The 14,461-nt window shown below is 47.1% G+C and overlaps 1 protein-coding gene across 2 annotated transcripts in view; it reads right to left on the reverse strand.

Moving 5' to 3' along the window:
- Positions 1-5,465: 5,465 nt before the first annotated feature.
- The window catches only part of HPRT1 (hypoxanthine phosphoribosyltransferase 1), a 39,731-nt gene continuing 30,735 nt past the window's right edge, over positions 5,466-14,461 (reverse strand). For both annotated transcript variants that reach the window (XM_066581845.1, XM_066581846.1), the window contains exon 9: positions 5,466-10,493. In XM_066581845.1, the coding sequence (XP_066437942.1) occupies positions 10,446-10,493 (48 nt within the window). In that variant the 3' untranslated portion in view covers positions 5,466-10,445. The remainder of the gene's footprint in view (positions 10,494-14,461) is intronic.

Here is a 14,461-nt window from a genome sequence, read left to right on the forward strand (position 1 = left end):
TGTGTGGTGAGCTGTAGCTTTTATTAGTACCACTATGGTGGGAAACGCGCCTTTTTGATTTTTTTTCTTTTTATTCAAATCTTTTGTGAGCCGGGATTTAAAAAAAAAAAAAAAAATTGCAGTTCTATGAAAAAAGGAAAAAAATTTTTTTACAGGATAAATATTGTGATATTTTAATAGCTTGCACTTTTATGTACCCAACAATACCAAATAGGTGTTACTTTTCTAGTTTAGCTCTTTTTTTTAATGGGAAAAGTGTGTTTTTTTTTCACTTAACTTTTGAACATAAAAAAAATCCCCAAAACTTTATTGCATTTTTTTTTTAAATACTCACAGGGGACTTAAACTTGTGATCATTTGCATCACTTGCACAATGTACTGCAATACTTCAGTATACAATGCTTTTTTTTTTTAATGTCCCTTATAAAGCCCTGCCACAGGCAAGGCTCGATAGGCATTTATATATAGCTGCCCTGGAAGCCTTCAGTAGGCTAGCCCATCAGCACCTACTGATCGTGTTGTGAGGGGTGCTGATGGGGCGCAGAAAAGGGTCTCCTATCCCGCTATTTAGACGTGTGGTCAGGTTGGACCATGGCATCTAAGCATTTAACAGCAAAGATCAGAGCTAAGTGTGATCCCTGCCAGTTACTGGTAGCTGACAGCTTCCCTGCCAGGTATAGAGGAGACTCTGCCCCTGAGCCTGTTTCATACACCCTTTATGATCACATGACATACATTAACGTTATGCAGTTGGGAAAGGGTTAAGGCTATTCTCTAAAATGCTAACTAAACTGCTGCTAAGGCCGGACTCACGTATGCGTGAAAAATCACACGGTAGCGCAACATTTTTGCACATATTCCTGTACTTTATGCACTGGTGGGGCGATTTTTCACATGGGCGAAGTATGGGACCTCCACGAGCCCTAGGGGCACAAATGCATACAAAAGTAGAGCATGGTATTTATATTTTACACGCAAAAATGAGTAATGAAAATAAACACATTTAACTCAATGGGTTCTACTTTCTGTGCATTGTGCCTGCAAACACTCTGAGTCCGCCCCAATACCTGGCCATGTCCATTTCTGCTGCAAAATAATAAAAAAAAAAAAGCAATAAAACAGCAGGATACGTGAACCCCCCCCTCTAGCAAAATAATTGCTCAGTTTGACTCCTTCATAATTTTCCATATTTCTCATATTTGACCTAAAATTACAGGTTTTCACACAAGCTTTAAAAGGTAGATAAAGAGAAGTCAAACAGATAAGATTTGGTCATTTATTATCCAATATCACATCGATGAGTGACAAACGTATGTGAACCTTAAGGTCGCTTTCACATGGGCTACAAAAACATGTTTTTTCCCCCGGCGATGCGACTGGATGCGCAATTTTTAAAGAAGAATCTCTTTCCCTATGGAGTCTCCTTGTTTAGCGGATCCTACGAACTTGTGATTTTGGTGGGTTTTTATTTATTTTTTTAAACTTTAGAAACTCCTATTGACTTTTGCGATTAAAAAAAAGCCTGATTTTTATTGCGAGCGGCAGCGATGGGAGGTTATTCTCAAGAAAAAGCATTGCTCATGCTCGAAAATCATGGGAACAAAGCTGCGTTATCGCGATCGCCGTCTGAAGGAGGCCTAAGACTGAAAACCGCAGGAGCTGCACTAATGGCGAGCCGCAGGAGGACGCCTCAAAGGCTCTGAACTGAGAGGGCCGGGTGCCCGCTGTAATCCATGTAGCTCCTCCTGGGGTTTGTAGTGCAGTAATTGCAATATGTAGTTGCACCCTTTAGGAGTGGCAGATAAGTTGAAGGTAAATGCGAGTCTGGTGCTTTCAGCCAATGGGATTACAGTCCAGTGTGAATGGGCGACCGATTTTATTTAAAGAAAGGGATTTAACAAAGTCTGACCTCCACGACTCATGTTTGTTGAAGTGGTCCTGGACCTTGCGCTTTTGATACGCTGCCTATTCTCCACATGCAAATCCATGGTAGAAAATATGCAGCTTATGCGCCACGCGTGGACGTACCGTTGGGCACCAAGTGAACAGTCGGTTCTTGAAGGTGATATGTTGTAAAAAAAGGAAAAAGATTTGCAAACCTAATGATCTCATTGACTTCAACGAGGGCCAAATGATGAGGGTTAGGTGACTGGGGCAGAGCATCTGTAAACCGGCAACACATGTGGGGTGTTCGAGGTGTGCAGTGGTTCCTACCTACTAAATTGTCCGCAAGAAAGGTGAACCCATGCACAATCTCTCCAGATTTGATACTTGGCTAATATGTATATAATCTATTACAAGATTGATAATACACAGGCCACTAGATGAGCAGAACTTGTCTCTAATGCTAATGTCCTTTTTAATAAATGAGCCATTAGTTTATATGCACCCGTTGCTAATAAAACTGCCCTGAGTTAGACAGGCAGGTCCTGCCCACAGCCTCCAGCTGACATGTCCCTGCTGGTGTCCCATGTTGGCTCTCAGCTTACACATGTCCATCCAGCCCCTGTATCCGGCCTCCTGCTGTCAGCGTCAATGCCGTCCCTCTCAGGGCTGCAGTGTGGTCTCCCTGCTGCCGACCACCTCCTCAGCAAGCCATGCTCACATCTCCGTGGCCGTGCCCTGATGGGTCATAGACAGCCAGGGCTCAGCCGTCGCCTCAACAGCCACTGCTCTTCCGATTTGCCGGGTCGACCAAGCAAGAGGTGAGAGGCTGTACAACGCCGCCTTAGCTCCTCACATTCTGCCCCTCGAAGAGGAGCATGGCAGCTGTACACCACCAGGGGGATGTGTCTGAGGTGCCAAGGGCCAGTTTTCCCTGTGGGCGTTCCCTGGAAGTGAGGTCAGCCAACCCATATCTCCAGTAGAGACATGGTACACTAATACCACAGCGATTGTGTACACACTGACTGCAGACCAGAGAGCAGTATGAGTGCAAGAAAGCTGAGCCCGGTCTATGGTTGTGAAATTGTACTACACATGCCAGCCTATCTTACGCACACCGCTGCGAATACGCAACTTTCTGCAAAAAAAACAAAACATGCTTACCCTTCTGTGAAGCCGCCCTAGAAGACCTAACATAGTGACCCTGCGGTCCTGGAAATCAAAGCATGTGAGCAGCATCTGCTGTATCAGGGCTCCTTCACAGACTCACGCTCCAGGCAAACTTTTTGTGCATTGGACAATGCTTTTTTTGGCGTATTTTACTGTACTTTTTCCGACTGCAGGAGATGAAGATTTGCACAGAGGAAAGACGCCACTTAAAAGGTCCTTTTTCCAGCGTAATTAAGCAGCGCATTACACGCACATTTGCGCACCCCTTGCTTTCTATAGGGACCTTTGGGTGTGCAGAAACGTAGAGCACGCTGTGGGGTTTTTTTTTTCTTCACGTGACCGAAATGTATGCGTAATACATGGAAATGTGAGCGAACCTACAAATACACACAAGTGAAAGGAGCCCTAAGACTACCAATACATAGTGCGCATCAGACAGGTGTGTTTGTCATAATGGGAGCGCGGGGGACACTGTAGTCCCTCTGAACGCTGCACAACAGATCAGGGCCAATACAGAAGGGTTTTAGTTACACTCCAGCCATATCGTAGACTAGAACAGTTATTTTTTTCCCCATTGTTCTTCGCCAGGCAGCACCTTTAGTTACGCAGTAGTTTCCAATGGCTGTACTTTGCTCTCCCTACGTAAGTCTATATTCTGATTGCCATCCCCTGGCAGAATAAGGCCTTTATACCAGAAACATGTGTAAAGTGTAGCTAACTGGCTCTGGAGGACACAGATGAGCCAAGTATAATTATTTGGATGGAGATAGAAAACATGACTCAGGACCACAACGGCCGTTCGCCAGGCAATCGGCTTTGTGCAACCTTCACTTAGATGGACAGATGAAACACAGATCCAAGTAAATAGGCCTCTTTGTGCACGCCGCTCCGCGCAGGAGTCAATGTGTGCCATAAATCAAGAAGCTGTCGCAGTCAGTAGATGGTTGCTGATACATTCCTGTACTTTATGAAGGGTTGTTCCATTTATCAGGTCACGAGAATTCACAGAGTGAGGGACTCGTCTACTGAACATCCCCACCCGACTCACAAAACACTACTGCAGGACCAGAAGATCGAACTTACTGCTTTTTCCAACTAGATGGGATAACCCCCCCCCCCCTCTTACAGAAGAGCGAAGTGTGAGCAAGGGGTTACGGCCATCACATTTCCCAAACTTATCCACATGTGATTTTTATCTGTGGGGAAATTTTAAAAACAGAAACACTACAAATAATCCACACCCCCTGGATGAACTCAAGGGAAACATCACCAACACCATTACTGTTGAAGAGCTGCAGGCAGTATCAGCCAAACATGTTGTGACATGCACATAAGTGCATAGAAGTGAACAGGGACCATCTCCAGCATCTGTTGTAACACGGGGGTTAAAAAAACATGTTCTACTTTTTCAATTCCCAGGCACCGTCATAAGTTTTATATAGAGTCAAACATTGATTTGCAGGAATTCTGCCTTCCAATAGGTGGCGCTGCAGAGGTATTGTTCCAATTACCTTATTTGCTTGTTCTTCCTGTCGCAGTATTTGTCAGAGGGCAGGCTACTCTTCCATTACCCACCCTGCACCTGTAAACAAACCCTTAAAAAGTTATCCAGGCAGCCTACATACCAGATCCAGCGCTGCAAACACCACTTCCAGACCAGATATTTATTGGGGGGGGGGGGGGGGGGGGGTAATTTTGATGCAGATTTCACAGCATAGTTCGCTCACTGCAGCATTGCACTGAATGACATTCACTGTAGGTTCACACATCGGATTTGCTGTGGAGTTTCAGCTGCTGAATTCCGTGCCCAAATTCCACAGCAATGTACAGTACAATGTAAGCGAGGGGCTTTAACCCTTTCCAATCCACTGTCTGACGTCTGAAGACATTATGATTTAAGGCTGTACACCTTCGATATTGGAAGACATCCGTCGGGGTTCTCTTACTGTATATTGCCAGCCTCTCCGCTGTCGGAGCCTATCCAATGCGTCACCTCATGCAGTACTGGCTTTAGCCAGCAGATACCGCTGTTGTGTAACGGCAGAAAAAGAGTAAGCCCCCTAGGAAAACCACGATACAAAGTGGATTGGAAAGGGTTAACCAACCACAATCTTTATTTGTATCGCGCCAGCTTATTCCACATTCACTTACAGGGGAAAGAGACGTGGAGGTGTGGATGTTAACATTTGTTGTGGAGCGGTGCGGATGTTCACCATGTATTCATTGCAATGCAGTGAGCGAATTCTGCGGTCAAAATCCAAGCGTGTTTTTTTTACGTGTATTTCAGAATTTTCCGTAATGTGCGCATATTTTGCATCGGTCCTTGCTAGATCTCCCCGGTATATAAAACAGTATATGCAATTAGTTCCATTTTAGAATTTTCTGAAAATATAGAAGAAAAAAAAGAAACGTTGACACACAATTTGATTTTATTCCATTTTCAGGATTACGTAAATGACAAACGTCTACATTGCGATCAGAGCGAAGAGTCGAGATCTTTAAAAAATTATACTTCAGTTTGTACAAGGATAAATCTTACAAGCAGCTGAATCACAACGTTGCTCAAAAGATAAATAGTCTTTAAATATGCTTAGAAATCAGGAAAGCAAACGGCTTTTACAATAGAGTTTAGATCCATTCGGACGAGGAGTTTAGTAATTGAATCATCCTAAACACGCAGACCCGGGATCATCCCACCGGATCTGCTGCATTGCTGAAAAGCAGAAAAATTACAACTGAAGTTTATATATAAAAAAATAAATTACACATTTAATTAAAAAAAACTAAACAAAAAAAAAAACAAGCCGGACTATTGAGGTCTATCCTCATCATAAACTATACTTAGAACAGTGTGCAGGTAAAAGGGTAAAAAAAAGTCATCAGTAGAGATGAGCGAATATACTCGTTTCGAGTAATTACTCGATCGAGCACCGCGATTTTCGAGTACTTCCGTACTCAGGTGAAAAGATTCGGGGGGCGGCGTGGCGGAGCGGGGGTAGCAGCGGGGAACAGGGGGGAGCTCCCTCTCCCTGCTGCAACCCCCCACTCACCCACGGCGCCCCCCCGAATCTTTTCACCCAAGTACGGAAGTACTCAAAAATCGCGGCGCTCGGGCGAAAAAGGGGCGTGTCCGAGTAGGTTCGCTCATCTCTAGTCATCAGTCCTCTACTCCAGCATCAAATAGCCTATCCCCCCCTCCCCCTCCCCATAAGTGCTTAAAGTTGTACCTCGGTAATTGCCGTATGGCTGGAACCCTGCAGCAAAAAGACGTTTGCCACGATTTAAGGAAACAAAAACACACAACCATGGGGAAGATTTCTGGTTCACAAGTTACTGCATATAGAAGTTGCAATTTTGGCGCAAGCCTCATTACACTGGGTGCTGCAACTTTTTCAAAAAGTCAGCAGAGCTTGGAGGCATGTAATGGGTAAGCCGCACCGGAAACTGGGGTAAATTGTAGCTGAAACCTACTTCTTCTCATAGCTGGAGTAGGCTTCAATCTACCTGGTGCCTCTCTAAAACTGCCAAAGTGCTATCAATCACAGTGAAAGGGCATCAGTCAGCTACTTGCAGCCATATACGTTGGACTTTTGAGCTCAAGAGGTAGCTGACACACTGAGTCAGGGGATGTAAGTTTTATGCTTACCTTCCCTGCGGACCCCCGCAGTGCACTGAGGCGCGCTGCTTTGAGACCTTAAGCTTAGATTATAGGGCTGAAAATAGCGGAGTCTTTTTACCACCACCCTGCCACATGCTAGTAGAAAACGGAAGAATCCCCTTAGACTTCAGTGACCATTGCACATGCGCTGGATGCAGAGTTCGGGCAGAATATCATCAAGGATCTCTCCAGGAGGATCCATTGGAGACCAATGTGTGCATCAGATGGATCCTTCTAGAACAAGCATAGTACATGTGTCTGCCAGGAACTATAGTCTGCCCAAATCTGCATCCGGCGCATGCATAATAAGCCACTGACGTCTAAGTGTGGACACCTCGACTTCAGCGTGCGCATCAGCTTCTAACGGGCCGAGAGCCACGTAACGTGGGATTTCACTGTGACTTGCACTGACAACAGTGACGAGGAGGCAGGCAATGGAGACCGGAGTGTGCATAATGGGATGATGCTGTGACTTGGGACTTTGGTGGCCCGCCTCCATAAAGCGAGGCATGCAATTACCATAAGTGGCAACACAATCTAAAAGTACGTTTTTGGACTGAGGAGTATTCTTCTATTCTATACGAACATGGCGAAAGTGTGTTACATGTGATTGATCACACGCTGCTGAAAAAAAATCCTGCTGACAGGTTCCCTTTAGGAGCGACACGAGAAACAAAAAAAAAAAAAAGGCTGGCAGATACTGAGAGCAAAGGGTCCCACCGCTGGACTTCACTGAGTGAGAGGAGCACATCTCCAGAAAACCATCCTGTTGTTGTTGGGGTTCTCAGCTGCCAGACCTGCACCAATGTAATAAAACTGAAAAGTCTACATTGTGTCCTGCAGCTACTGAAGTAGGGTCTGCCAACATCAATTCAGAGGAGTGCATGGGCATGTTCAGCTTTCTGTTTTCCTGTCAGTAGAATACCTAATCTTTTCCTTCACTCGGTACATATTGACATAAGTTAACTTCCAAGTCTTATAATTTACAATAACCTATCAAAAATAAGCTCTGGGGAACTTTTTTTTCTGCAAAAATAGTGCTGTCTTGGCATCAGACTGACCGTCAGAGAATCCTATACAATATACGGGTTACAATATGTATCTAATTTTCAGTGCTAAAGAAACAATGTTACCATTTTCGATGTTCTCTTTACTCTGTACCTCGTGCTCACAGGGACACGTCTGGGGAATACACAGAGCTTAAAGCCCATTGACTTACATTGGGCCATTCATGTGAAAACACAGGGTGTTGTATTTGGGTGCTAAAATTACGCAGTTAGTACATGGAACATGCGTATTTTCTGCGTACAGCATATTACGCGCATGATATGCAGACAACAGCCGCCCGTGTGAGCGAGCCCTTGGAGGGTTTTCTGAGGTTTCAGAACATCAAATCGAGTGGATGTCGTGCTCACTGTAGCCAAATATCGCAGAACAGTCTTTGGCCTGCTTCATACTAATGTCTGTACTATGGCTGCACCGCCGGTTTAGAAGACTCATTAGCATATAATCTTAATTGTGATTTAATAGATGGGAGTAATCTTACTTCTTGGGGGGGGGGGGGGGGGGGGGGGAGAGGCTACAAAGCGTAGAACCTCTTTCTGGAAGACCGGACCTATTCAGCATTACTCCGTCAACTCACTCATCAGTTTCAGTGCTCAATTTACTAAGTGTTGCAGGGAAATTAACATTTACTGCCCAAATTTCATTTAGATAATAGCTGATCGCGGGGATAACCAACAGAGGAATACGTTTTAATCAGCTTATTTTCAAGGGACCCTTTTAGGAAATAAAAGTTGTCCAAAATGGAGAGCCCTTTAGGTTTTCTTCTGTAAAGGCGTGGGGGATGTAGATTTGTGGACGTTTAAATGTAGCTGCCTGAAACCAGCCTTTTAGGAGCGCTTGTACTACAATAGACCTATCACCACTCCTGATTGTGGACTGCTGAGACCCCCCTATACCCCTGCCAATCTCAAGAACAAGGGTCCTTTGTCACCACCCTTGCTGCACCCATCCTACAGTGACATCAGATTGTATGGAGTGACAGTCACGCATATGTGGCACTGCTTCATTCATTTCAGTCAGGCTGATGGAAATAGTGGCGTACAAGAACTCTGCCATCTCCAGCAGCTGCACTGAATATGAGGGGAGTGGCACCGATAAGCAGGATATGTACATACGGCTCTGCATACATATTCTTCCACCTAGACGTGTGTTTCTTAGAGAGATATATGAAAAGTAACTAGTGCAAAGAAATGGTCTGGGGGTCTTTCTTTAAGGGATCTTTCACATGGGACAGAATATTCTACAACAGCATTGCAGAATAGTCAATCCCAAAATCCGCACTGCCAACGTCCGGATTTTGGTGCGGAATTGAAAATAGCAGATTCCTGCCGGATTTTGGAAGGCATATTCTGTCCCATGTGAAACATCCCTAAAGAGAGCCTGTCACCTCCCAACAGCATCCTAAACAAGGAGAGGTGATGGGTAGCCGAGCAATGTAATTTTTATACTCACTCCATGATTCTCCTCAAATTGCCATAGGCACGCTCTTCCATTAACTTCCATGGGAGAGCGCACGAATGACAATCAGAAGTGTGTCAACTTCATACCACAAGCAGACTTCAGCGGGCGAGTAGAAGAAATACATTACCCAGCTCCTCATCGCCTCCATGAGCAGCGCCATAACTTAGTTCCCTTTAATTCTATAGAGCTTTGGAAAATGGGATCTGATATATGTTACTATGGGCAAGTGCTGCACTTTTTCTTTGCACTGGTTCCCACCAATATCCCCCAATATACGTTGGGCACATTCATGAAAACAAAAGGGTTTGAATTGCTGTGGAAGGAGTGTATCTACATCGATATCACTCGCAAAAATGTATATACTAACTTGTATGTGCGGCGTTGCTACACTGATCCAGTCCCCACAGACCTGTGCTATGGTGCCCTCGCATCTGCTTTACCAGGACTTAACAAAAAAGTATCAAAGAGCCATATAGGCAATATCAATGTTAATGATGTATTTGTCAGTACACTTACTTCTGGGAAGTTTCCACATCTGTATAAAGGAAATGGGGCAATGTTTGCTACACTGACTAATCAAAGATACGCCCCGATTGTAGGATATGGATAAGTCTACCTTTTGCATTCGTTTTTATAACTCCCTGCATGGAACTGCATTACTAATAGAAGTCGCCGTCACACTCCGCATCGTCCTGCATTACTAATAGAAGCCGCCGTCACACTCCGCATCGTCCTGCATTACTAATAGAAGTCGCCGTCACACTCCGCATCGTCCTGCATTACTAATAGAAGTCGCCGTCACACTCCGCATCGTCCTGCATTACTAATAGAAGTCGCCGTCACACTCCGCATCGTCCTGCATTACTAATAGAAGTCGCCGTCACACTCCGCATCGTCCACCACAAGGCCTTTAAATGCTATAAATTTACACGGGTGAAAAGAGAAGTCCAAAAACCTTTGTTCTAACTGAATACGTGGTAACAATCAGTGAAAGCAACGCAGATCTTACAGATTCCATAGATCATGAACCCTCCACTGTACAGCATGGGGGGCCCTTCCATTCTGAAGGTGAAAGAACTGACAAGGTATATTGGTTTCCATGCATTAAGGAGTCTGATGTGTGATATTGATGATGTATAGGGGCCTGGCGTCAGGAAATCCATCCCAGCCTTAGGAGCAGACGACTGATCAATGTTTTAAGTATCTTCTATGCCTTGTATTTCTCCTTCCCATCCTCACTGATCACACAGATGTGCTGAAATACATAGAATATAGTATGTTAGACGGGACAGCGTGTGTAACTGCAGAAGTTAATGGGACATAGAACATTAACAAGAAAAAAAATACAATACTTGGTGTTACTAAAAATTGCAGCAAAGATCTCTTGGTTGCCATAAGCAAGTCTCCTCAGATAGACTCTTCCCAACTTATATACACATAATGGATGACATTTAACCAAAACTGGCTATTTTAAGCTCAGGTATTAGAGATGAGCGAACGTGCTCGTTTAGGGCAATTACTTGAACGAGCATCGCTTTTTTTCGAGTAACTGCCTAATTAGGCGAAAAGATTCGGGGGTGAGCGGGGATGTGGAGAGCTTCCCCCTGTAAACCCTCAAATTTTTTTCACCCGAGTAGCCAGTTACTCGAAAAAAAGCGATGCTCGTTCAAGTAATTGCCCTAAACGAGCACGTTCGCTCATCTCTATCAGGTATCCATCTCTGGTGCCAGCAGTCCAAACTCCAAAAACTGTAAAATACTTAAATATCACAATAGTGGGTGCTGCTTGCGTGTCATTCTTCTGCTTTATTTGATACAAATGTGCATATCACAGATGTAACAGAGTACGCGTTTCAGTTCTTATGGAACCTTGCTCACCTCTACATCACAATCTGTTCAGCAATCCTTAAGGCCTCATGTCCACGGGGAAAATCAGGCCCGCTACGGATTCTCCATGGAGAATCTGCAGCGGGTCCCTCCTGCCCCGCGGACATGAGGGCTGAAAATAAGAATAAACTCACCTGCTCCGGGCGATGCAGGTCTTCCTTCCTTCGCGGATGGATCTTCTTTCTTCGGCCCGGCGGATGTGCTCGGCACGCCGGCTGTGTGCTGCGCGCATGCGCCGGGCCGAAGAAAGAAGATCCTGCCGCGAAGGAAGGAAGATCTGCATCGCCCGGAGCAGGTGAGTTTAATTCAGGCGTGGGTCTCCCGCGGATCCGGACGGCTTCCATAGAAGCCTGCGGGAGACCCACACCTAAATGGAGCATGTCCAGATTTCTTCCTGCACACGAGACCCACGCCTGCAGGGAAAAATGACATCCGCAGGTATTTTACTACCTGCGGGTGTCTAATGCATCCCTATGGGGCGCGGATCCACGTGCAGAAAAAACGCTGCGGATTTGAATTGTTAATTTGCCCGTGGACATGAGGCCTAAAACTTTCACTTAAATTACTTAAATAAAATCAACTGTGTTTTAACCCCTTATTAGTGAAATAGTATTGAAAGCTTTTCAGTGCGTCTCCTCCCCAGCAGAGCCCGACACGAGAAGCCTCAATTATCATTATTCATATACTACATTCTTATACATCAAACATGAGCTTCTTAATTAATATCATATAGATGAATTCATATTAATAATGAAACATGGAATAAATTATTTTCTCTTATACACCGCTATATTATAGGAATCAAACTCTTTGCTCCTTCATTTTGTAGTGCGAATATACTGTAAATATCAGTGACAGATATAATCCGTTCATATAAAGCCGCATGAATCACAAAAAGAATTTTCTCTAGTGGATTATAAATAAATATGATAAATAATTTAATAAATATAAAAAAGATCAGACTTCAAATTCCTGCCCACAGGATATCTTGTTCCCAATGTCAGTATCCAATATGCCTCTCGGATTATCATGATTGAAAATGAAAAAAAAAAAAATTCTCCCACCAACTCATTAGAAGGTTAGCTATTGATGGGCTAACCCACAGGTATCCGGAGCCCCGACGGGCTAACCCCCACAGGTATCCGGAGCCCCGACGGGCTAACCCCCACAGGTATCCGGAGCCCCGACGGGCTAACCCCCACAGGTATCCGGAGCCCCGACGGGCTAACCCCCACAGGTATCCGGAGCCCCGACGGGCTAACCCCCACAGGTATCCGGAGCCCCGACGGGCTAACCCCCACAGGTATCCGGAGCCCCGACGGGCTAACCCCCACAGGTATCCGGAGCCCCGACGGGCTAACCCCCACAGGTATCCGGAGCCCCGACGGGCTAACCCCCACAGGTATCCGGAGCCCCGACGGGCTAACCCCCACAGGTATCCGGAGCCCCGACGGGCTAACCCCCACAGGTATCCGGAGCCCCGACGGGCTAACCCCCACAGGTATCCGGAGCCCCGACGGGCTAACCCCCACAGGTATCCGGAGCCCCGACGGGCTAACCCCCACAGGTATCCGGAGCCCCGACGGGCTAACCCCCACAGGTATCCGGAGCCCCGACGGGCTAACCCCCACAGGTATCCGGAGCCCCGACGGGCTAACCCCCACAGGTATCCGGAGCCCCGACGGGCTAACCCCCACAGGTATCCGGAGCCCCGACGGGCTAACCCCCACAGGTATCCGGAGCCCCGACGGGCTAACCCCCACAGGTATCCGGAGCCCCGACGGGCTAACCCCCACAGGTATCCGGAGCCCCGACGGGCTAACCCCCACAGGTATCCGGAGCCCCGACGGGCTAACCCCCACAGGTATCCGGAGCCCCGACGGGCTAACCCCCACAGGTATCCGGAGCCCCGACGGGCTAACCCCCACAGGTATCCGGAGCCCCGACGGGCTAACCCCCACAGGTATCCGGAGCCCCGACGGGCTAACCCCCACAGGTATCCGGAGCCCCGACGGGCTAACCCCCACAGGTATCCGGAGCCCCGACGGGCTAACCCCCACAGGTATCCGGAGCCCCGACGGGCTAACCCCCACAGGTATCCGGAGCCCCGACGGGCTAACACCCACAGGTATCCGGAGCCCCGACGGGCTAACACCCACAGGTATCCGGAGCCCCGACGGGCTAACCCACAGGTATCCGGAGCCCCGACGGGCTAACCCACAGGTATCCGGAGCCCCGACGGGCTAACCCACAGGTATCTGGAGCCCCGACGGGCTCCAGATTTTCCCCGTCAATAGCTAACCTTCTAATGAGTTGGTGGGAGCCTTTTTTTTTCATTTTCAATCATGATAATCCGTAAGCATGCCGCACGGTGTGGTATACTAGGTTCATTGAGGACGTGATCGTCATTTGGGAAAAGGAAACAGACCCCGGTAAGGAAGAAAAAGATTTCTTGGGATTTATTGAATATATTAATAAAAACTCCGTAAACCTGCACTTGACATTTACTCACAGTGACAAAGTGGTGCCTTTTTGGATCCGGTACTCAGTGGAAATCCTTTTACAAAAATTATTGAAACGAAACTATTTAGGAAAGAGACGGCAGGCAATACGGTGCTGCATGCAGAAAGCGGACACCGCCGGCACAGCCTGGGAGCTATTCCAACAGGTGAATTTATTTGGGCTAAGAGGTCCTGCACCAATAGTTCTACATCTGAATAAGGCCGCCTGCACACGGGCGGAAATCCCGCCGCGGGATTTCCGCCACTGAAAGTTTGCATAGGAGTGCATTACAATACGCACTCCAATGCAGATGGCCGTGGTTTGGCCGTGCGAAATCTCGCGTGGCAAACAAACCGCGGCATGTCCTATTTTTGTGCGGGGCACGCACTCACCCGGCCGCCGGCTCCGGTCTGCACATGCGCCGGCTGCGCGGCAGCCGGCACATGAAAGAGCCAGGGCCGCCAGGCGCGGGTGAGTACGCGCTCGTCCCTGCAGGCTCTCGGGTCGGGTCCCGCGGCGAGAATTCTCGCTGCCGGATCCGACCCGCTCGTGTGCAGGCGGCCTAAAGCCGCCTGCACACGAGCGTTCCGGATTACGCCAGTGGATTTTCACGCGCAGGAGACCTGCGTATGGCACCTAAATGTGCTTGCGGATAGATGCGGATGCGTGAAAAATCACGCACGGATATATGCGGATGTGCTGCACGGAAAAACCAGCAGCCGCCCCATGTAGTAACCCAACCCCTAGAGAACTGCCCAATTCCTTGGAAAACAGCATAAAAACCAACACCCAGTCTCCATTTTGTCCCTCTTGCTTGTGAGAGCAAGGCTGGTGG

This window comes from Eleutherodactylus coqui, chromosome 10 (assembly GCF_035609145.1).
Source record: "Eleutherodactylus coqui strain aEleCoq1 chromosome 10, aEleCoq1.hap1, whole genome shotgun sequence".
In the NCBI taxonomy this organism is placed as follows: Eukaryota; Metazoa; Chordata; class Amphibia; order Anura; family Eleutherodactylidae; genus Eleutherodactylus; species Eleutherodactylus coqui.